The 25393-nt window shown below is 48.1% G+C and overlaps 1 protein-coding gene across 1 annotated transcript; it reads left to right on the top strand.

Annotated features, from left to right (window-relative positions):
- Window positions 1-5696: 5696 nt before the first annotated feature.
- On the top strand, window positions 5697-24436 carry LOC119108606 (cyclic nucleotide-gated cation channel subunit A). Its single transcript, XM_037232204.1, has 5 exons — window positions 5697-5882; window positions 20017-20179; window positions 20539-21789; window positions 22111-22261; window positions 24129-24436. Exons 1-5 carry the CDS (start codon window positions 5769-5771, stop codon window positions 24310-24312), a joined length of 1863 nt encoding a protein of 620 aa, XP_037088099.1. The 5' UTR covers window positions 5697-5768; the 3' UTR covers window positions 24313-24436.
- Window positions 24437-25393: the final 957 nt, after the last annotated feature.

Genomic DNA, 25393 nt, shown 5'->3' with positions numbered 1-25393 from the left:
GCAGCTTTTAAGTAAATGGTCACTGGCTTTAACGTAAAAGGGTTTGATAAGGTTGGGGAATTACCACAAACATCATCCTCCATGGACATTACACAAACATCACGGACATTCCTGTCTTTCAGCGTCTCACCTTCCGTCACCCAACACGCGACATTGTGCTAAGGGTTCCTCGAAACACACGCGGCGAAACAAAAAAAAACCCGATGACACGCACCGAGCAAAGGCAGAAAAACAAACTTGCCAGTGTTTAACCACAATGACGAGAGGACTCTTTCTAAACGTGTGCAACACTAAATTGAGCTCCTACAACATCTAAACGAACAATGTTCAAAAAGCATGTCAAGCTGCTCAAAAGACGTGCCAGGGTCAAAGTTTCAAGATGACGTTTGTATGTGTAGTCTCGGGGGGACGATTACAGTTGTGCGAAAACTTTTCTATCATGAGGTCCCCGGCGTCTTTTACTCTTGCTAACATTTCTACTTAAAAACTGGTATTTGTCGCACCGTGCTCCATTTCCTGACTGTCATGTGCCCATTTAGTGGTGTGTACAATCGTCGTAAATATGCGTTTTCAAGATGTCCATAAAGCTGGTCACATACGCTACGTTTCGTTTTGCCTTAATACAGTATTCCTAATCAGGGACTGCCGGTTGACACATGTGTGACACACCCTAATCCCAGCTGGATACGCCAGCGTTTGTAGAGCTGATGGAACTGACCTGGACCTACACCAGCAGTCCACGCTGCCCCAAGGCCGTGAAAGCCACTTGATGGTACGGGGACGTTCACCTGTTTGCAAAGCTTGCCAAAATGGAGTTTGTTTCTTTCACCTTTCTACTTCATTCCTGACGTATTGTTAAAGAGGGGCGTACGCAGGATTGGGAGGGGGAGGGATGCAACTAAAAATGGAAGCCAAGTCAAGAGCACCGCAGGTGCGCGTAACTTTTTGTGTGTCGTAAAACAGCATCGCATGTTTTCCATCTTTTTGTCGGTACGTGGCTGCCTGAAATTCTTAGCTGCCAACATTTAGTCTCATGCGCATTAATACATGGCATAATTTGGTAAGGGGGAGACACAGGAGGGCACTCTTGTTACGGGCGCAAGGCCTTTTCTGCTTACATCAATTTAAAATTAACGTTTAGGCGTTGGTCACGCTATGCATTAAAGGGAATGTCCACGTTTGAAGATATTGATACAAGCACATATATAATGACGTAAACTCAGGTATAATTGGTATTTCTTTTGTGGATTGTTTTGCGGAAATTGGCATGTGATTGACACACTTTTAAGTGGAAAAACTGCGTTACACAATGCAATTTCTCTATTAAGTAAATGCGCTCCTCAATTCGTTATTTTTTATTGCGTCATCGCACCTTGCACAACAATGATTGAGGGCCAACTAACGGTCGTTATACCTGAAAATTGCTCTCACGAACGCCAGATATGAAGAGCTCAACAACAATTATATTTTTCCTTGCTTTGATCGACGCATGAATAGCAGGATTTGAATGACATTCTTTTCGTGTTGTAGATGCCTGGATGGCCTTGAAATAGTCTGCCCGAAATAGTCTGGACATCTTTGCGTGCGCGTAGCTCAGAAACTGTGGAGACTTAGGTCTTAAGAATGGCAGGGCTGTGAAATGCACCGAATTATCTTCAAGATTGCTATTTCAGTTCAATACCCCATACAAATGTGAAATGCTCCTTTTACGAAAGTCATTTTGGTGACCCGTTCGGTCACCAGCCTTTACCTGCTTTGTCCTTCCAGTTACCAACATGTCTGCTGAGGTCGCAGAAGTTCAGTTTCACTTTTTATATGTAGGTACTTTCTGATAGTGCACATTATAACTTTTCCGTGGCCTTTCCTCGGGAAATATATCATTTGAATACCCTTCTATAGTCTGCACGTGTCTGCAAACAACGGCAACATTCTGTTCAAACACAAACGTTCTGCAAACAATCGCCCTTTTGGGATCCGAACCATACTCCATAAACAATAGATGAGACCTTTTTTTCTGATGATCACATCAAGCCGTCTTACTAAGATGTTTTCTTTGAAATGCACCCACTTGTTAGCTCCTCACAAAGCTGCAGTCGCACATGGTCTTGAAATAGGAGGTTATTCTTCCTTTAAGCAATTTTTTATTGGTCGGTTTCTCCGATCAAAATCTTTCCTCATTGACATCGGGAACGCTAATCTAAATCGTCCAAGCTTGAGGAGCAATCAGGTTTTGGTGACAGATCAGCTCAACCTAATCTGCTGTTCACCCCAATCGACTTAAAAAATGACACCCACCCCAACATTAAAAAGCCAGGAAAAGGGGTCGGAGAAGACTTAAAAATTTGGATGTTTTTGGAAAGGTCACTACATCTGTGTTTGGAAACCAATTTCCATGAGCCAAACACAGTCCAACTTGGAATGTACGAATCTTTCTTATATTTCAAGCTCAAAACCGACGTCAAATTTTAGGCGATTCCAGGGTGGGGATCATCGGTGTTTTGAGGTTACTAAAATTGTGACGTTTTCCCTCATTTCTCATGATATTTATATCATATATATATATATATATATATATATATATATATATATATATATATATACACATATATATATATATATATATATATATACATATATATATATATATATATATATATATATATATATATATATATATATATATATATACCTTACAGCCTACTTGTGGTGTTATATAGAGATGCGGGCTGGTTCCATGTAAACTATATGAAGCAGACACCATTAGGTTCAATTTTCTTTGCCTATATATAATCGTACTTTCAACCAGTGGATTCAGCTCGTGAAAACATCTCTAAAGCACCACCATGGTGCAGCCAGACGTGGCTGTTTCACAACATGAGTGTCGAGTTATTTTGCCAACAACACCGATTACGTCACTCACATGTGATCTGTACCTAGCCATCTGCTCGGAATATGTGGCTGCCAAGTTGAGTTGGCCGTTGCCAGACACCATAACGCAGAAAGCCACGACCTCCCGCGGCAACCTCGTCCCTCTGTAAAGCATTCATCCTCTGTGGAGGTGCGAGAGTGCGATTCAGCGGTGACGTCACGGGTGCGGCTGCGTCACAGGACGAATGTCACTGCAACTGCGACTGCAGCTGACTGCCGGGGCCTGGGCTTCCCAGCGCGGCGTCGGCTGGCTTCCCAGCTGGGCCTCGGGGGACCCGCGTCCTCCGTCCCGGCGGACGTTGCCGTATGTGATTGGGCCGGACCGACGCAGGCAACGGCGAGCAGCACGACACGTACAGCGCCCGGAATCGGGCGACAGCGTAATGGCTCTCGTGCGCTGCGCCTGCAGTGCAACGCTGCACCCATCTGATGGTCATGGCTGCACTGCTGTGTCGACGTAACTGTCCAGTCGGTGACAGCGAGTCGCATTCGTGCTCAGCAGTCCCCTTTGTAGTCAGAAAAATACACCATGATCGCGAAGACGCTCGCTCGTATAATCTGCTCGCTCAATCATTCACCCGAGCAAGGAGTCAATGAGCATTGCGCTGTCGGCTGTCACGCGTGGAAACCGTGAAACGGCGGGTCGGGTCGCGTTGGATGCGCTCGGCTCGGATCAAATCGGATCGAATCGAATCGATTCCAGTTGAATCGAATAGAATCTGGTGGGATCAGATCACATCACATGACATCAAATCACATTGCATCACATCACATCGCATCACATCACATCACATCACATCACATCACATCACATCACATATCATATCACACCACGCCACACCACACCACACCACACCGCACCGCACCGCACCGCACCGCACCGCACTGCACCGCACCACACCACGCCGCAACGCACCGCACCGCACCGCACTGCATCACATCAGATCACATCATATCACATCATATACATCATATCACATCACATCACGTCACGTCACGTCACGTCACGTCGTATCACATCATATCATATCATATATCATATCGCATCGCATTGCATTGCATCGCATCGCATCACATCGCATCGCATCGCTGGGCTGGGCCCGAATCGAATCGAATCGAATCGAATCAGATCAGATCGGATCGGGTCGGGTCGGATCGGATCGGATCGGATCGGATCGGATCGGATCGGATCGGATCGGATCGGATCGGATCGGATCGGATCGAATCGAATCGGATCGGATCGGATCGGATCGGGTCGGGTCAGGTCGGGTCGGGTCTGGTCGTATCGGACCGGATGGGATGGGATCGTGACAAGCCTCCGGATGTCCAGCCGCTACCGCCTCGCAGCGGGTACTAGTGGCGTCCGCGAGCCCTGGTGATTCCGTGCGGTATTAAGTAACCCAGTGACGCACAGTATAAGTTATTTTCAGCCAGAAAATGTTTTCCTGTCACATTCCTGTGATTTCTGCCCAGGCAAGATCACTAGCTGTCAGCTTAAGGTAGACTGCGGTCGTATGATGAAGCGTTGCTCTTACAACCTTCAAGGATTGCTTGTAAAGGGATGGGTTGGGGTGGGGTCTGAACAATTCTTTTGGAGACGCCTAATTTTAGCCCTGAACGGCTGTCTTCGTCTTCTGTCTGGTGGCCTGTGTTTCCTCCTTTTTGCGCAACATATACTTACTGTTTAAGTTCATTTCATTTTGGAGCTAAACATTCAAACGGCACCAAATGCATGTGGACGTTTCCTTGGCGTCTTGGGCGTCATTAAGTTCCGAAATATTTTGCACAGGCACTCGCGGCCGTTCCTAACAGGCGGCCTAAATAACAACGAGTCAGGAGCGCCGTCAACCACCGAAGCATGCAAACACGGTGCTCTGGGTTTCTGACTGGCCTGGCTTTCCGGACGTGGTCTGAATTGGCGCCGCTGTTTTAGGCGCGGATCGGTTCGTGGGGGTCCCGCCGGAGCGTCCGCAGCCACCATCCGAGCAAAGCCTGACCTGGCGCCGCTGTTTCAGGCGCGGATCGGGTCGTGGACGTCCCACCAGAGCATCCGCAGCCACCATCCGAGCGAAGTCTGACCTGGCACCGCTGTTTCAGGCGCGGATCGGGTCGTGGGGGTCCCGCCGGAGCGTCCGCAGCCACCATCCGAGCCAAGTGTGACCTGGCACCGCTGTTTCAGGCGCGGATCGGGTCGTGGGGGTCCCGCCGGAGCGTCCGCAGCCACCACCCAAGCCTCGCCGAGGACACGGACTCAGAGATCGGCCAGCTGAGGATTGACGAAGACTCCGATATGCCTCCTCGGGGGATGGGATCCTTGTATCGGATCAGGAAGGCAAGTCAAGTGGTGAAGAAGCTAATGAAAGGCTAGTAATGTATGTACACCTGGGTGCCTGCGATCCGTTCCTGTGGTAGGTATTCCTATTGAAAACAGTAGGCTCCTACAAACATAGGACATGGACAACCCCTGCTTGGAGTGTCGCTAAACGGAGCTGTTTGACGCATTTGATGCATAATCCCAACAAGACATTCGCTTTATGCGCCTATGCCCTTGCTACCAGGAATCGCAGTTACCAAGAATAACAGCTGTAAGCACTTTTTAAAGAAGCGAATTGGCTGTATGTTGACTGGGCGAGATAATGCAGCCCTTGGCGGCGCGTTGCTTGCCCGTCACCTGCTCTGTGTCGGCCCCAGCTGATACAGTCATGGACCACAGCCCTTGGCGGCGCGTTGCTTGCCCGTCACCTGCTCTGTGTCGGCCCCAGCTGATACAGTCATGGACCAAGCGTCGCTCGGAACAGTCGGAGGACGAGCGGCCCGATTCCTTCCTCGAGAAATTCACCATGGCTGGCGGCGGCACCTCCGACCTGCAATCTGATGCGGACGCGACCACCTTCTGCTGCGGCATCTCCTCCACCTTCTTCGTCGTCAACAAGGCCAAGCCCTTCCACTACCGGGTAAGCCTAGCCGACATACGGTGGAGCTGGGCTCTAAGAATGATAGTAAGGCTTTGGGTGGTTTTACGACACGCTCATCTTCCTTGACTCCGTTCCCGCTGATTGAGGCGTGTGACGAAAAAATATCAGGCAGACAGGTTGGAACCACGACTCAGCGCATGGTCAGGCAAAGGCTCTACCACTGCTGCGCAACGATACTCTGTAGCTGCTGAAATGACATAAAGCTCAAATAGCCGGGGGCAGTATAAGTGTTGGTGGATAGATCAGTCCGTGGTTTTTGTGGAATGAGCTGAATAATGTTAGAATGATCAGAGCTTAAAATATTGGTTTTTGCCATTTATCAATGGATTCAGGTGAACAGAATCTGTGTGGCGAGTTGTAATATCACGAATCGATAATACAAAATGAAGCTAACTTTGGGTGAATATATTCTCAGGACATTTAGATACATCAGGAACATAAAAAACATTTCGATGAAATGACCTCATTGCTGGCCTTAGTGTACTTTGCAACTTTATCTGACGACGGTCGTCCAGAGGCTACATATGCCTGGGGGGGGGACCTTTTGTGCGGAGTTCGGGCACCGTAGTTACACAGGCCTCTTGCATCTTTGAAGACTTCACTAACGGCCTTTTCATCCGTTGCTTGGGCATTCGCTCCGACTCGCCTTCCCTCCCATCCTTATGCATATCTTGCTTCATCGCATCCAATAGGTCTCCACTGGGCCGTTTGTGAGGTGCGTTGGGCGGTTCTCATCTCGCGGCAGGTAAGAAATATGCGGATCGTCCAAAACCCGTGCAGTGCTTCGGACATAATGGGACAGTGTCAGATCTGGCCAAAACAGAAACATGTCATCCTGGTGAGATATTGGAATGAATGACATTAAAACTTTCGTTATACACTCCTGATTATTTCCATTTTTCGCCGCTACGAGGCTGGGGACGGCATTACCATAAATTCTGCTCAAAATTTGGATTCATAATGAAGCTCAACATTCTTTATTGTCCTCAAGTTGTACGAAATACTGTACCCAAGATTTCCACTTGCTTTGGAATGTTCAAAAGTAAAGAAGCTTTTCAACCAATATGATCTCGACATTCTCTGGTAGCTTTTGAAAAATATATTTCAGCTTATTTTTGTGAGATTTGGCTCGCATGTCTTGACTTTGATTGCTAGGAGGAAATTTCTTTTGAAAAAATCCCCTCACCCTTTGATGATTTCAATAACATAGTGCTGACGGTCTCATATTTTCTGGCCAACTTGCGAATGTTGACTTCCACCTTGCTCACTATATACTAGACAAGCGTCCGCCGCTCGCCAGGGGCTATCCGCACGGGAGCGCGACCGCCGCCAGCCTTTGGCAGCGCGGCCGAAATCAGCGCGGTTTTGTGCTGCCTCGATAATCCATATCACTAAGTATGCGATAAATTTCCGCCGAAACTGTCAAACTCCTTCTCCTCACTCACGTTTCCGCGGCGTGGAAAACAATGCATGCTTTTGCCATACTCCTGAGTTGTTCGTAAGCGAACCCAATGTGCGTCATCATGCCTGCCCCTTTGAGCCCCTTCATGACTAATAGATGAAAAGGAAGTGTAATAAATGGCACAAGTAGACACGAAGTATTTGCGGCACTTCCACTGATGTACAGTTCAGCTGACACCCATTCATTCGCCGAAAACACACACACAACACACACACACACACACACACACACACACACACACACACACACACACACACACACACACACACACACACACACACACACACACACACACACACACACACACACACACACACACACACACACACACACACACACACACACACACACACACACACACACACACACACACACACACACACACACACACACACACACACACACACACACACACACACACACACACACACACACACACACACACACACACACACACACACACACACACACACACCACACACACACACACACACACACACACACACACACACACACACACACACACACACACACACACACACACACACACACACACACACACACACACACACACACACACAGACTCGTTCAGCACTCACCGATAAGGTGGAGTAATGATCCGGTTCTCATCAGTGGTATACCCACTCGAAGGCGGTTCCAGCCAGTTACTTCTCCGGCCGTCTTCAGATGTCAGCTGGCCGTGATGAGGTTCGGAAGATACTGCTTAGCGTCTAACCATACATGTATCACGCTCCGGACAGTCTTCCAACGCCCCGACCATCCACTCCACGATATTAAAATTCGTTGACCGAGCTTATGCCCCTGCGGGGAGGACATCATGTGGTGCGTTAGAATTCCCTTCGTTGTCTAGGATTTTTGTGTAGTTCCCTTGTATGAGTAGCCATTTTGGGCTGATGGTTGTGCTAGGTTGGTTAATAGAGTTTGAACTTAGCACCAACTGTGCGGGTGCCTTGATCTTGATTTTTCAACGCGGCAACCTGTCGATCATGATTATTTCGTCCCATGTTGGCCGGTGTTCTTTCGACCACAAACATTCCGCTGCGCTTGACACGTGCTTGCTGACCGACTGTGCTAACATGACTGTGCTTCCATATGATGGCCGGATAGTCTCCGACTGCCAGATGATAGCATAGCCATGCGCTAGACATCCCTGAGGGTCTTACCGTGGCCGACGAACAGCTGACGACGGCCGGGGCATCCTGGACGAAATGTTATGAGAACAATAACGCGATTTACGAGATTCAACGACGCAAACTCTTAGTCCCCTGGCATCACATTATTGATTGCCATTTAAAAACGCTGACAGCTTCAAAACCCGACTTTCTTAACTACATCAGTATTTCATCACCGCATGCTCTTGAAGGCCAATAAAGTGACCTTAGCTTAATGGAAACTCCCATAGAAGTCAACGGGTCGGCCAGAAAGAAAGGTTTCGCAAGTGCATGGCATGACCTTTACATTTCTAGTGCATATTTGATACCATTGTACTTTCTGTGTCAGGGACCAAGACAGAACACCTTGACTTTTCACCAATATTTATAGCAGCAAACGCAAGCAAAAGTTAAAGTTCCGAACTGTTCGGCGCGGTTTATGGCTGGTTTTGACAGCGAATAGTTTATATTTTAACTCTGATTAAATCAACTCTTCGTTATCACGACCGTATTTTGAAAATCCAGAAAATGTATTTGCAAAAAAAATCAGACAACGTTTCAGCAGCATGGGGTGGGAGAATAAACAATAATAGCAATGAGCCTGTGACGAAGCACATCACAATTTTGAAATTAGCGTTACTCGTTCAATGTGTATTTCCAAAAGCTCCATTTTCTGGCGAGTTCCATGGCTACCGAATGCACGTGGTATGCTTTGAGTCTGTAACGTCAGCGTAATATTTTAAAACATAACGCTAGTAAATGATAGTTCCAAACGTATCTGTTTACAGACACTATCAAACTGCGTTCATCGTAGACTGATCTTGCACAAAGACATTGAGTTTCAATGACGTCCATCACAAAATTGGTCTGCTTGTGTTGGTTTTCATCATTTAAGTCACACACATTTCCGAAACAAAGATAATGTTAAGGGTGCTTAAGTTGGAAGCCTCTGAGTTCCCGAATGCTGCATATTGATGTTTGTCTCCAGGCAAGTATATTTCAATGTTTTTTTCACCGAATCCTTTCTGCTTTGGCGAAAACACGCCAGGAAAAATTGAATGGAATGTTCCACATTGGAAGATATGGAGCCAAGCGTCATACATGATGAAGTTAAAAATGCTTTAAACAACACAATTTTATTATTTGGTAAAATTTCGTTCAATACGTCGTCGTCTCGTTACGTCACGGAACGTCTTTACAACATTGGAGTGACTGCCAGACTGGCCTGGTCAGTATTGCCACTGTAGCGGACGGGCTGACTCACTTGTAGTACTTATACTCGCCGAAAGGTGGCGATGTGTCGCTGGAGCGTGTTTGCAAAACCGATTATCTTCATGCGCTTGTGTCTTGGCCCCTTCTCGTGGTGTTCCTGCATATTTGTCCCTGGTTTTATATTGTTAACTTGCATTCACATCCTCGATTGTGACGATATTCTTAAGTTTTTCTATTCCCACTCTTATTACCGCTATAACACCGCTGTTAAACTGCCTGTATTATGTGGCATAAAGCATGATTATTGTTCGAACCTTAGAATGAACGTGTTACATCATTTGAAAGCCGTTTGAGATCCGTTGGTGCCAAAAGTTGTGCTGACGCACGCCAGATAAGAATAAATCGATGATCATATTTTTCTTGCCCTTCAGCATCACTTACAAATGCTGCCAATAAGGCGGCAACATTTGTGTGGCAGCATTTGCTTTTATGACATCATGCATGCCTGACTGACCTTGAAATAGCCCGCACAAAATAACCTGCACAGGTTTGCGAGCGTCTTGCTCAGAAACCGGAAAACCGGAGGGTTTAAGCCTTGAAAGAGGCAGGGCTGTGGGCTCCGCTAAATGATGTTTAAAATGGCTGTTTTAATCAAAATCGCATACAAATTTGAAGCACCGCCTTTAACAATATTCGTATGCACATAGCCAGGGTTGATGCATGTTTTGTGTGTTTTAGTGTTTAAGGCATGTTCCATTATCCTTAGTTCACGTCGCATACGTCCCAAGTATCTTCAAGTGACGAAAAAAGTACTCCCTCCGTTGACGGCTGTAGAGCATACACTCGCGCGGTGAACGTTAAGGTATTTTCCGACGTTACAGTCTCCAGTGAAAGTGCATCTGCTGCTGGCGTATGCCACCACTCATGTTATAATATCCTCTCATTTTAGGGCCCATGGCACGAGAGTGTATATTTTCACAGATGCCCAGCCTTGGCAAACCGAGGTAGGATCATACTTAAAGCAACCCCGTTGGTGTCTCAGCTAAGTTGATGAAACTGCACGGAAATGATAAAAAACTGTAATGCTCCATAACATACATTTCGCTTGATCATATTTGAGCACATGTAGCAATCTTTCATCAAGATGTATGTATAGCTAAGAGCGAAGCCGGGATGTTCTTAAGAGAGAGACCCGGCTTTAGATGAGCGCACATCACGCCGATGTTCAGCTTCATGTCGGGAAACATCCATAAAGGAAAACGAAAAATCCGGGCTTAAGGAGGGGTCCGGGTCTCCGGCCATTGCCTTAGTCACCAAAAGTGCGCCTTAGTGAACTTTAAAGCTAAATTTGATAAATATTTAGTTGGCATTTGCATACCGAACTTCATCTCACTTTGTATCTCTGATATTACATCTTCATGGCATGGATTCTAAGCCCTGAAGGCCAATACACTGAAGAACTTGCCGAAAAAATAATAATAATTTTTCGTTATAACTTTAAAAAATTGTCATACAGGCAAAACAGACTGCCGTTACGGACCCATCCTCCGGCAAAACTAAATATTAGATTTCTTCATGCGCATTGCAATTCGTTTGAAAATCAGTGTGTCTCAGATCAACATTCAAACTGAGCTCAGCGGCTTCAGCTAATATGTAGAATTTACAGGTGTGACGGGCGTTTTTACGTCGCCAATGACTGCGGTTCGCTTATCTTCTTTCGCTTTCAGGGTGTTTGGAAAACGCAGTGCATCTCTGTCAACCTGCATTAAGGGAATAATTCACATTTGGGGATATTGAAACAAGCATCAGATATGATAAAACAAGCTCACTTACAACTATTGGGATGCTTGCACTCCATGCACCGTACCACCGTTCTGACGCTTCTGATTCATAAATCGCTACACTTCCAACGGACGGTCGGGCTCCTGACAAGTTTTCTGCTGCGTGTGTCAGAGTTTGCTGGTCCCAACGGGAGACGTGTTGTTGCATTCGGCTGAAAGGAAATGCTCCACATTTGAAGATATTGAAGTAGGTATGAAATAGCACTCATAACTGTTGGTATACTTTTAAGTGAAAATGACCGCTCTAGACAGTAGAATTCTCGGTTCTGTAAATACGCTGCCTAACGCGTCATACTTTGATTAAGTCATCGTACCTTGCACAACATTAATTGAAAGTCATTGACGGCAGTTATATCTGGAATTTGCGCTCACGAACGCCAGATATGAACGACTTGACCAGTCTATCTTTTCTGGACCTTGATCGTCTCGTGGCCCATGGAATGGCAGAATTCGAATGGCGTTATTATGACGTCATGAATGCCAAGGTGACTTTGAAATACTTTCCCGATACACCATTCACAATTTTTGCTAGCTCAGAAGCTAAATGGGCTTACGTCTTAAGAAGACAGGATTGTGAACGGCACCGAAAGGTCTTCAAGATGGTTATTTCACTTCAAAAACCCATTTAAATGTGAAACGCTTCCTTTAGATTTGTTAGCGGAGTACAAAATATATACGCGCGCACAAGCTCACGACCAAACCAAATGGACTTTTTCGGAAATTCGCTGCCGACTGCATGCAGTTTTCGCCGTTCATTGACACTCTCACGCACCGCGGGAAACACCTGGACGTGTACGACAAACGCAAACCCAACATGACGCTGTGACGCACTTCCAGGTCCCCTCCCAACGATGAAGGACGGCTTGGAGCGCGCGGCTCTTACTTCTGTCCGTCTGGCTGTGGTCGTGTTCTCCTTGGTCTGGCTGGGATTCATCGCCCACGAGAGAAGCATGAAGTACATCAGTAATGGGATAGTGCACCGGCGCTCCTACGAATCCACCAGCAGACCCTGGTTCGAGATGGCCCTCTGCTTCGGCCCCACGGTTACGGGAGACCTCGTCGACAATTACATTAACCAGGTTATGCTACTGGTCGACGATCGATATACTTACTATGAGGAGTACTTTACAACCAACGACGGATATCCCATAACAGTGCGCGTGATGAACGCAACGATGGCAATCGACAGCGTGCGCGCGTATCGCGAGTTTTTTGCCAACCGATATAATTGGACGGATGATATATATACTCTTTCGTGGTTAACAGCTGATTTTATTGGCAAATTTGTGCCTGCCTTTGAACACTTCATAACGCTGGGTGGAATTAAATTCAATCAAAGTTTGACGCATTCAGACATGCCCTTCAGATTCCGATATTCCTGGTGCCGCAACTTCACGTACACAAATTCGTATCGAAGAGCAAGCAGGGCGGAAGTGGCTAGTGACTTTGTACATCAGATATACATCAACAAATCAACCCACAGAAAACTGTTTACGGAGGCTTGGCCAACTACATTGACCTATACGTATACCCCAGAGGCGATTTTACCGAGTTCCCGTTAATCGCTGACCACATACCTTACCGGTTGGATCTCAGCAGTCACAAGCTGCTCAGCGTGGTCGGCGAGAAGACAGACAAAAAAGAGCGCGCCGGCATCTGGCAGTGCAACAAGGACAGGGGGCACTCGTATGTCAACTGCCTGACGTGGTGTCTGGTTCGTGGCCTACTCGGAAAAGCACGCTGCATCATGCCGCTGCTGATCCCGTATATCTACAACACGACTGGCCGGATACCATATCCGAAGGATCTCAATCCGTGGGCGCTCACCAATGGACGGGTGGAAATGCGCTGGAGGACGCTGCATCCTCCGAACTCGTCGTGGCCATGGATGACAGAGTACACGAATCTGTCGCTGTGCGCTTCGAGAGAAGACTTCCTCGATTTTTTCAACAAGTACACAAGCGTTTTCTACCCGCGCGGAAAGGAACGCTACCCGCTGTCACCGAACTGCTCCAAGGAGTGCCTGCCAGGCTGCAGCGGCTTCAAGGTGCACATAAACTCTGCGGGCACTAAGGTGATTCCAGACTTCGAGTCAGGTAGTGAGTCTGAGACGAACGAGCAGCATCAGTTCCCCCACGGCGTCACCGCCATCCATTCCACCTCGCTGAACATCGTCAAAGAGCACTGGATCTACTCCTGGCAGCACCTCTTCATCGACATGTCGGGAGTCGTCAGCTTCCTGCTGGGTATGTCACTGATCGCCATCCACGAGTGGTGCGTCGCGCTCAGCCAGTGGAGCCTGAGCAGAGTGGGACTGCTGGACTTGGAGCTCGACGAAGACGAAGAGGAAGGCGAGGAGGAGGAGGAGGAGGAGGGGGAGCAGCCGGTCATTGTCGCTCCGGGCCTCCTGGTGCCGCAGGTGATTGTGCAGCCACCTTCCGATACCAGCCTCTCGGCCGAGCAGACGGAGTCACAATTAGGCGTCGAAACCGTGAACAACCAGCTGTCCATCTGAGCTTTAGCCACGGCCCGAACCGCGCTCGGCGCGTGGAAATGACGACGTTTGTCGTCACCGATTGGTGAATTCGCGTTCAGTGTGTGTTTTCAGTGTCCTCAGGTTGTTCAAACAGTTGTGTATGGGTTGAAATGTCGTACATCCCTAAGCATAACATGGTATGAACGGTTACTTTGCATGTCGCATCGGATCCGTGCGAGTCATTCACAAGCTGCACACGCGGCTGTCGGTGCATGTGGCTTTCAGCTGTGCAGCCATTTCAACGGCTGCATGTACACCGTTGAGACTATGCTTACATTATGTTTCCTTTTGGTGTCTCAGTTATTTTATCTTTCTTTTTAAGCACCGCCATTTTCCCTCGATGGCCCAGTTTAAGCCATGAGAAGGTAGTTCACCTTTTCCAAAATGTTGGTACGTAAGCCGACATACAGCTGGAGGCCGACCTCCTGTAAAACCCATACCGAGAATAAAGGGGATTAGTGCAGTTGATACGACCAGCTGATCGTCAGAAGACCGGTAATTTCGGCTGAATGTGGTTCAAAAGTTCAACCGACGTTCTCCAAACATTTGATGAGCATTAACATTAACTTCACATTCCACGGTAATCCAATACAGCGACAACCCCGTCCACACCATTTACTACTTATCGCACCATAAACGAATCAAGGACCTAACTTCTTCGAGTTTGTATTGGTATCATAGCACGTTTTGGTAACCTGACCTGGCCGAATACATGACGCCAAATGGTCGCTTCATATAACCTGCCATCAATAAGAAGGGTTTTAAGCCTCTGGTTGTTTGGTATTATGAGTTTTTACCCTGAAAATGGCGTCCTTCGATATACCGGGACGCCCCTTCCAGTCAAGCAGCTACATTAAGCAACCATTGAGGAAGAAAGGTACGTTATGAAAAGATCCTTTCCAGCAGTGCCCTCGAACTCATGGCATTGACCACTGCTGACAACTTTAAACATTCTCTTAATATTTCTTCGTGATTTGTTGGTGCCTTGGTTTCGGCAGCACCTCCTAGTTTAGTGTAGGTTGTTTAAGTTTTGTTTAAGTTTAAGTTTTGTTTTAAGTCCCTCTAGTTTCTGAGCTAGAAAATGGGGAAAGGTATATCAAGGGACGATGACGTAACCAAACTACAATGCCTTGAGTATATTTACTAAAGAGAGAATTGTGCTGTCTAGAAGTCTTTTCCACTTAAAAGTAAGCCAATGTTTATAAGTTAGCTTGCTCATCAAATCTGATGCTTGTTTCAATATATTCAGATGTGAGATATTCACTTCAAGGATGGTGAGAAATGCCTCGTCTCCATTTGTGCCACTCTGTTGCACCAGTGTTTAGCATCCAGCTGACGCTGTTTTAAAAAAGCCATCGGACGAGCTATTTACTAAACGCCTCAAAACGCCTTAGTGGGTTTTGGTTTCGGGTTCGAAAAGCGGTCCCATATTTTCCATACTGCGTCATTCTGTCGCACCGGTCTTTAGCGTTAAGTCCATACAATTTTACCAAGGACGTCGGATAGCTATTTGCTTCGGGGCTTAGCGGGCCTAAGATGGCTGGTTGGAATGGTTCAGGACATTGGGGATGTGAGGCCCGCTCTTCCGGCAAAGTCGTGAACAAAATAAAAATTCATTTTGATCCGTTTCCGGTGCGTAAACATTGTGGTACAAATGGGAACAAGTGAATCCGCTTCGTTATCTCGTCGCCCAAATACTCACAGGCGCCTGGGAAGAGAGACTGGACCTTAAATATGGCCCCGACACGCTGGACACGTGGGACCTTGAGCTCATTGGCCCCGTTTCCATAACGACTGCAAATCAGGACGGAATCCCAGCCGAACATCCGGGATTAGCATACGTCCGGGAATAGCGCTATTGATTTTTACGGGACCACAGAGGTTGTCTCGGAATGTTTTGATCGGTGTCCATGGCGACGCCGAACGGTGCAGTGTTCGAGCAGGCCGCATGAGTGATTGAGGATGGATTGCGTATGCTCATGTGATGCCTTCCGTCTTTTCAATAGTAAGCGACACAATTAAACAGCCGCCTTGCGTTCAAGAAACAAAAGCAATGCTTCGTTGCGCTGGTCAAAAGAATGGCGTACATCCGCATTGTTGACGCCATACCATGAGGTTGTTTAGGGGCGGGGCGAAGAGAATGGGTTTCTAAACCTATTTTTCCAAAGGGGCGGACAATCCTGATTGCAAGAGATAGCTTCTAATCGGCAGACTCCGCACCACAGAAGCATTGCCTGCTCACTTTTTGTAGCCAGCTGTAACGCATGAACTAAAATACTGCCCTATGCAAGTACCGCTACCTCGTATTCATCCTCTACTGGCCCAGGCTTGGCTGAATTGTTACAGAATAAAGAAAACCCCTTGGAAAAAGGAAAGATACCCAAAGGATCAGGGAAGTGGGCCGTGACTTCCTAAACAACTGACCGAACAACAATTGTTTGTGTACTCAGCCTCCCCCAAAGGAACGGAGGTGAAGAATTTTGGTGCTGGGTAGGTGCGTGTTAAGTTGTGATATCTCCTCTTCATTCATATGTTTTTTACTTATCATTCCCTCTAGAGTCTAGATGCCGCAACAGTCTGCTCGATTTTGGTTGCAACCCGGCATTGACCCGGGGGGAGGTCAAATTTTGGCCTCCTGCCCAGTGGGCGCGATAATTCAAAAACGTCTCAAAATATAGCCGTGAGATTTTTATTAGCTATTGATTGAAGAGCTTTTCACCCTGCGCCAACATAACAACCATCAGACCACAATAGTTTAAGCGTGAGTGACGTGAGACGGACGCCATGGTTGCCGATTTTTGACAAAAGTGCATAACCATAGATAAATAGACGCGGAAGTCGAACGAAAGGACGTATTTTTCATCTGTTAACGGTAAATGTGAGCCAATGAGGTCATTGCATATTTGCTTTGCTGGTATGTCGTTCCAGTATTGCGCATTAACATGTTGGCATGTCAAATAACAAAAATATTTATGGAAAGTAAAAACATTTTTTCGGTCACGGACTAAAAAATTCAGAGAGATCACAATATTTTTGTTTTTAGATACGATTATGAAGAATGCCTGTACCAAGTTTCAAGCAATCATCTGTAACAATGACTGGGTGATGGCCTGAAAAGCACCACAGCGCATGTTGCACGTGCCGGGTGGGCCTGGCACCGCGGCGGCGGCCGGCGGGGCTCAGGTCTGTCGCGGTGGCGCGGCAACGGGGCGGCATGAGCCGTTCATCAGTTTCACACACACGCATACCGACGGGCGTATCTCGTCTGGTAGCGTTCATATCTCGTCTGGTAACGCTCGTGTCTCGTCTGGTAGCGCGATTTTTATCGGCGAAAACATTGCTGCTGGGTTGCAGCCGCGCTTTGTCGCGATATTCCATGGGCTTTTATTCTGTCGAAACGATAGCAAAACAGCATATTGCCAACCGCTTACACAAATGGTTTAAACGTGATTAATACCAAAACTAAAGAACTAAAACGCTTGAAGTGGTGTCAGTAGTGACAAACTGCCTGAAATAGCGTCAGGTTGTCTGTCAGATCACGGAGGAAACAGGATTCTTGTAAACAAATTGTTTTTAAATGAGATATTTGTAACTTCAACAAAGAAAAAGTGCATTACTTTCTCTTGTTGTATTTTCCCAGCTCGTTTTTTGGCACTGGCACTTTTAACGCAGGGCGGCGAGATGAGAGGGCATCAGGCTGCGCTGTCGGATGAGCTGAACCGGCGAAAACGGCGCAAACATCGATTCAACCGCTTATTCACCACAAAGTCTATCTATCTGACCTTGACCTAGACGCTTATGAACAAATGACAGCGCTCACGTGTCTGGAACCCATAATTGCGGCTAGGACATCCCTTTTCGCGCCTAGTTGGTTCAGATATGATAGAAATGAGTAGACTAAATATATATATATAGACCAAGGTTTTAGCTCGTATTTGCACGGCACGTGCCCTTGGGCTCTAGGCCTGATGCGGCACACGTAACATTGAGTACCTTCCTTCGTAATATACTTGATCAGGACGAAGTAATTTCACACCATGAGATAGGCTTCTGAATTAAATGTGTTATGGGAACGGTCAGATATTCCAAAGAAACATTTTAACAATTTGACCTGAATGTATGACCTTAGTAAACACTTGAACCAAGTTCTCTTGTGTGGTCTGAGGCCGCACGCCACGGTTCGGTTGACAAGGATTTGCACTTTTGTGTTTGGCCTGGTCGTTCTTGAGTTAAGTAGTGGGGTGTGGGTTAAATATGCCCCCTGCGGTCAATCGTGTGCCACTGAGGAGCCCGGTCAACGCCGGGTTAACGCGAATGCCTTATGAGAGCAACATGCCACAGTGGCAAATCATATGGCTTAGGACCTGGTCTAACGACATTGTGAGCCGTGGAAGCAAGTGCGAGTGCAAAAACGAGCTATGAAAATGTAGCAGGGAAGAGCAGGGACTTTTTCTTTCTTGGAGTTAAAAATATTTCATTTGGAAAAATGCGTTTGCAACAAGACAGCCCTTTAACTGCTGTGATTTGACCGACAATCTGATGCTATTTCAGACAGTTGGTCACAACAGACACCACTTGGAAGGTTTTAATTCTTTAGTTTTAGTACTAATCACGTTCAAACCCTTTTTTGGGTAAGTTAATGGCAATATGGTGGTTTACTGTTGTTCCAACAGAATAAAAAAGTTGGAATATGGTAACAAAGCGCGGTAAAGCCCAGCTGCGATTTTTTTCGTCGATATAAATCGCGCTCCCAGACCAGATGCGAGCGTTACCAAACGAGATATGAACGCTACCAGACGAGATACAAACGCTACCAGACAAGGTACAAATGCTACCTGTCGAGATGCAAACGCTACCAGACGAGATACAAACGCTACCAGACGAGATACAAACGCTACCAGACGAGATACAAACGCTACCAGACGAGATGCGAACAACATCGTCAGCCGAATGGACAAGGGTTTTTTCCTTTCGTTGCTTTAGAAGGACGCCGGCCCATTCATTCACCCCACCATCAGCACCCTTTAACACACGCCTCATTGTCAGTGTACTGATGTGGATTCCACGCATGGCTGGCGGAAGCGATCGACCCGCGTCTAGTTTGATTCGCCCGCTCACACGGCTGCTGTAGCCGGTACTTGCAGATGTGGCATTAGATCTCAGCACCACTGGATCGAAATGAGATTTCGATCTTGACGTGGAATTTGCTGGTGGGGTGAATGAAGATATTTTCTTGCACTCTAGCGTAACGCAAAGCCTCACTACGTCTCGCCTCCGCAATCCTATACTCTCCCTTGATGAGAAAAGCTCCTCGAGCAAACCTTGCACTTAGTTTGGTGGCCTCCATTTGTAGGACGGTTGACGCCTGGCAGCTATTCAGATTTCGCATTTGACGTAAATTGGCATTATGCCACATTACTAAGCAAAGGAAGATGCCGTCTTTTTGTGCGTGGGCAAATATTTCTATCCAATGCAAAGCTGCCCGCGCCGCGTGAATGTAATGCGTGTTGCTAGATTTGTTTGCCATCTAAGCGTCAACAAGTCACGTGGAGATATAATATTTTTAGACCATGAGGAAAGATGGGAAAACTTAGCGTAGGCCATGTGGTAATCTATAAGTTACTTGGATACAAACTAACACATATTTCCTGTGACAATCCCCACAATGCTGAAGTAGCGTATTCGGCAATGCTAAATTTTCCGTGACGCTCTTGAATTCCACGGAATTAAACTGCGCAGTTTTGATTGGAACCGATGTCCTGATTTCCTGTGTTACTCAGACAGATGACAACAGGGTTTCGTAATCTGTGGACCGGCGCCAGCGAGGTGCGAGCGCGTGACATCACCACCGTTGCCGGGTCTGACGCGGTGCGCCCGTCCCGTGCCGCAGTGGTTGGGCGTGGTGACGGTGGCGGTCCTCTACAACGTCCTCGTCATCGTCGGACGCACCGTGTTCTGGGAGCTGCAGAACCTGGCCCCCCGCGTCTGGTTCGCACTCGACTACATATGTGACACCATCTACCTGATGGACATGGCCATCAAGGCGCATGAAAGTAAGAAGCGTGACGGTGCCGTCTCGAATTCCCAATAGCTTCCAATCTGTCCCTGCCGGATACGTGTGTCGTGTTGGAAAGCCACGCCGGGTACACATTTGCATAGACTGCTGATTGCGTGAATCAACGTGCTGCATCGTGCGATGATTCTGAACTGCTTACTTTGTGCTATGTCATATTGCGCAAGCTTGATGGTAATAGCCGTCGACGGGAGGCTCGATGGTAATGGTTCAAATGGAAACCTTCTGAACGAGTAAATGTGATTAACTTAAGGATTAATCTACTTGTGAACGTAACGTAAACGCGACTCGTGACTAGGCGCCGTACGTCCAGCCGCTTTATGTCGCTGTTATCCTTAGGTTACCTGGAGGAAGGACTCGTCGTCAGGGACGCTCGGAAACTTCACCGCAACTACATACATTCGGTCCACTTCGTGTTGGACATCATCTCCGTGCTGCCGACCGACCTGCTCTACCTGTACCTGGGCACAGAGTGTTACTATTTCGTGCCCTGCCCGTGCATCGTCCGCATCAACCGCGTGCTGCGCTACCCGCGCATGAGCGAGTACTTCGATCGGACGGAGACCCGCACTGCCTTCCCCAATGCCTTCCGCATCAGCAAAGTGGTGCTGTACATCCTGGTCCTGATCCACTGGAACGCCTGCCTCTACTTTGCGCTGAGTTATGCCATCGGCTTTGGCACAGATCAGTGGGTGTACCGCAACATCACCCCGGGGCTGAACGGCACGCTCATGCACCAGTACATCTACAGCTTCTACTGGTCCACGCTGACACTGACCACCATCGGCGAGACGCCGCAGCCGGTGGAGGACGTTGAGTACGTGTTCGTGACGCTCGACTTCCTCGCCGGTGTGCTCATCTTTGCCACCATCGTCGGCAACGTCGGCTCCATGATCACCAACATGAACGCTTCGCGTGCCGAGTTCCAGAACCGCATGGACAGCATTAAACAGTACATGGAGTTCCGCAAGGTGGGCAAAGACCTGGAGCGGCGCGTGATTGAGTGGTTCGACTACCTCTGGTCCAACAAGCAGTCGCTGAACGAGGAGGACATCCTGTCAACGCTGCCAGACAAGCTGAAGGCGGAGATCGCCATCCACGTGCACCTGGACGCACTGAAGCAAGTACGCCTGTTCCAAGACTGCGAGCCCGGCCTGCTGGTCGAGCTGGTGCTCAAGCTGAAGCTGCAGGTCTTCAGCCCGGGCGACTACATCTGCCGCAAGGGCGACGTCGGCAAGGAGATGTACATCATCAAGCGCGGCAGAGTGATCGTGGTGTCAGACGACGGAAAGACGGTGTTTGCCACTCTGCTCGCTGGCAGTGTTTTTGGCGAGGTCAGCATCATGAACATCGCCGGCAACAAGATCGGCAACAGGCGCACAGCTAATGTCAAGAGCGTGGGCTACTCGGATCTGTTCTGTCTCTCCAAGGACGATCTCTGGAACACCCTCAACGATTACCCGGAGGCCTACAAGAGTCTGATCGAGAAGGGTCGTCAGTTGCTGATGAAGGACGGCCTGCTAGACGAGGACGCGCTCAAGGACGCAGAACAGCAGCAGCTCAGTCTCAAGGAACAGGTCGAGAAGCTTGGTGAGTGACAACCCCAATTATCATTTTGATTATTCCTTCGTTGCTTAACGCATTGTCGGCTTTTTTCACAGACAACGAACGGCATCCGTCTTCATATAGGAAAAATACCCGTCTTGGCTTGCAGAGATCTGTAGTCAGCTTCAAAGAATACCATTCCAAGCGATGCGTACAGTTCTTCTCTTGCTGGTATAAGTCATGATGCGGAGCCTTTGGCATTGCGTGCAAGTTTTACGTCAATACGATGTCAAACCGGCTTCACAAAAGCGACATGTAAGCGAGCTTCAACCTCGGCAGTTCGGACAGATTCCTTCCTGATTTCAGATGATTTGCTGGATAAGCTTCAGACGCGGTTTGCTCGACTGCTAGGAGAATACGCGTCGTCTCAAAGGAAGATGAAGCAGAGGGTAACCATCTTGGAGAAGAAGGTGCTGGACAAGGACGGCTCGGACGAGTTTCCCAGCCGGGTGCACAGGTAAAGGCTGCTCATTTTTCACCTCTCTTTTGATATTTATTCCCAGTTCCACATCCTCCATTGCTCCGACAGAGTTATGTATCCCCCAATTGTTAGCTGAAACCACAACTCAGGTGGTGCATGCTGATGGCCCAATCGGATGCGCCACGCGTCATCAACGGTTTCCATGACAACGGTGTATTTCTTTCAGCCAATTCGTTTAATTCGTGGAATATCTTGAGTACACGGTACGTGATCAAATCATGTTTTGGAATGAGCCATTTGACTTTGACACTGGTTTTTTTTGTGGTAGACATTTTCAGCCGGGATATTTTTCGTTTCCCTTCAACTGCATCACCTGCACTGCCAAGAATGTTCCTAAATGCAACGCCGACCAATGTCAAATTGCTGCAATACCCATATCTCTGACCTGAGTCCTTGTCTGGGTTAAAGATTTGAGGGAAGCCCTCGGCGGTCGTAATCAGTGCTCTCTTGTAACGTGCGGTCAAAGGTGCTTGGTCGCACGGGTTGGGGCAACCTCCAAAAAAACTTACCAGCAGGACGAATTCGGAGAAATCGTTTGACGGGTGACGCGCAATGATATGGTTTGTGAACAATTAAAATTATTTCTTGCGAACAGACATCATGACATCATGATGAAAGGCACCAAATCATAGCACCCGCTACGCTATTGGTCAATCATGCGAATGATGTTCTTTGAATTGAATAAAACTAATCACGTGAAGCCTGTCGCTTTGACGTCTTTGAAAGACACCTTCATTCATTTCTATTCCTGCCAGCAATGCACATACAATGATACTACGGTCGCTGAAATGCTCGTCATTGTACAAACTTCAGAGATTTGTTGGGCTCAAAATACTTTTTGCAATTAAAGATATTTTGCATGATGCACAACTGCAATCTTTATGCAACCTAATGGAATCACTATGCAACACCTACTCGATATCAGTGATTAATATCATATCACTGTTCACTGCTTCATACCACGGCTCGTCCTAGCACGGCCAAAGGGATGGTTCGTGTCTGTTGACGTATTCATATTTCTTAACACCATCTACAGGATAGCTTGCTTATACTGCCGTCCCAACAACGCCTGCTGCACTAATTTCTATGCCTGCCAGCAATGCACATATAAGGACACTATGCTTGCCGAAATGATCGTCAATGTACAAACAGAATGCGACGCTCCAGAGAGCTTTTGGGCCAAAAATACTTTTACAAGTTCCTATGTTTGCATGGTGCACAGCTGTAAGCATTATGAAACGCCCACCCCATATTAGTGAAGGAGCACCGCTAAACCCGGCATGGCCAAGCGCGGTCCGGGCCTGCTGCGCTCTCATGTCGCGTTATACCATTTACGGGATTATTTACTTATACTGTCGTTCCAACCATGCCTGCTGCAGGTAACAAGTTTGCTCGGGAAGCTGAGGTAGCATGATCATCAGCGTAGGCATATTTTTGAAGTACCCGGGAATCGTATGAGCCTTGCTGTCTAACATCTGAGAGATTAGTGCAAACGTAGCGTGAAAGCGTGAACAGGAAATGGGTAACACCACTATAGGATGCTACCGTCACCAAACTGTAACGTTACCAAACAGCAGGTTAGCGATCACGTTTATAATCCTTTGCCACATTCGGTGCTCTTTTTTAAGATGTCTTTTTCGCCTCCTTTTTGCTATGGTCTGCTCAATCCCAATCCGACGAATAGCAACCAATTGTCGCCAGCCTGTACCGCGAGTGCTTGTCAGGCAGAAGGTTCAGTCGACCCTTAAGTTACCACCGCACGTGCCGTTGACGTAGGCGGTGGTGCTGGCCGCTGACGACGACGCTGGCGCTGGCCGCTGACCCGCCTGTGTGCTGGCCGCAGCTCGATCAGCGCCGGCCAGCTGCTGACCGCGTTCGGACCGGGCTCGGACGCCGGCTCGCGGCGACCGTCGTTCGCGTCTCAGTGCTCTCTGGCGGTGCCGTCGCCGGTGTTCAGCTCGTCCTCGGAGTCGGAGGTGACGCGGGCACCCTCGCTGCGGCCCGGCAGCCGCCAGGGCACCCTCTGACAACAGCGCACGCGGCTGTGGGTGCGCACCAGTCGGCAGCTGATGACCAGCTGGCGCGCGGCGAGCAGCCACAAAGACAACGCCAGCGCCGACTGGCGGTGGGGCGCCCACAGCTGCAGTTCTGAGTGAGGCCGCTTGGGGTGCTCGTGATGCCGGCGACGCGTACTGCCGCCGTCCTGCTCGATGGTAGGCGTTGCCAGCGCGTGATTGTGATAGTGATGCGCTACCCGCACATCATAGAAACCTCGTTCGGCGTCTATCCTGCAGCGAGCTGCGCAGTGTTGGGACAGGCGGGCCTAGGAGTCTTACGTTGCTGGAATCCACCCGGCATCATTTATTTACCGTTACCATAGCGGGCTGCGCGCCATCCAGATATCATCCGTCCCTCTTATGTCCTATCTTGCTTCATCCTGCAACCAGCGTATCCGGGGTAGGCTGCATGCGTCAGCCACGAGTGGGCCGAGAGCCCCGCGGGAAGGGGGACCCCAAACGGGTTCCCAGCGCGCATGCGCGGGTTGAAGCCCGGCGGATGGCCCCTATGCGCATGTAAGTTTTCCCCACGGTTAGCCATTTTCCGTCATCCCATAGCCATGAAATCAACATTTCTGGTCGAAAGGGCTCAAATCTAAACAACTAAACCAACCAAACAACAAATCTAAACAACTAAACCACCCTACCCACACGAGACCTTGGATTCTTGTACACTTGGCGGACCCTAGATATTGGTACCGCTGTTTCTGTTGGTATCAGAGCATAGAAGGACGGGCTGTGGCACTGCTTGGTTGGTTTTCTAGGCTTTGGGTTTTGTTTCAAGTGAGTTAGTTTCAGCCAACTTAGGCACACAACTACGCCCCAACTATGCTATGCCGTAACTTCACGGGCAACTAACGACCTTAGGAATTGTTTAGGGACCAAGTCTATTCAGGAGCAAGTCCCAGACGTAATCACATAACGTACACACGCAGAACAGACGCCACAAGTACCAAAACGAACTGTACATCACGCCTCAGTTGGCTATCAATGCTGGTTTGCCCCACCCCGCAAGCAATTATCTTAACTGCGTACCGTACATAGTCACTTG

This window comes from Pollicipes pollicipes, unplaced genomic scaffold (genome assembly GCF_011947565.3).
Source record: "Pollicipes pollicipes isolate AB1234 unplaced genomic scaffold, Ppol_2.1 Scaffold_6686;HRSCAF=7923_pilon_pilon_pilon, whole genome shotgun sequence".
In the NCBI taxonomy this organism is placed as follows: domain Eukaryota; kingdom Metazoa; phylum Arthropoda; class Thecostraca; order Pollicipedomorpha; family Pollicipedidae; genus Pollicipes; species Pollicipes pollicipes.
This window is presented reverse-complemented; position numbering and strand designations above follow the sequence as displayed.

Coding starts and splice junctions, on each gene's coding strand:
- LOC119108606 (XM_037232204.1), top strand. CDS start 5,769: ATGGCTGGCGGCGGCACCTCCGACCTGCAATCTGATGCGGACGCGACC. Junction 21,790..22,110: donor GGAACAGGTCGAGAAGCTTG/GTGAGTGACAAC, acceptor TCCTGATTTCAG/ATGATTTGCTGGATAAGCTT. Junction 22,262..24,128: donor TTTCCCAGCCGGGTGCACAG/GTAAAGGCTGCT, acceptor TGCTGGCCGCAG/CTCGATCAGCGCCGGCCAGC.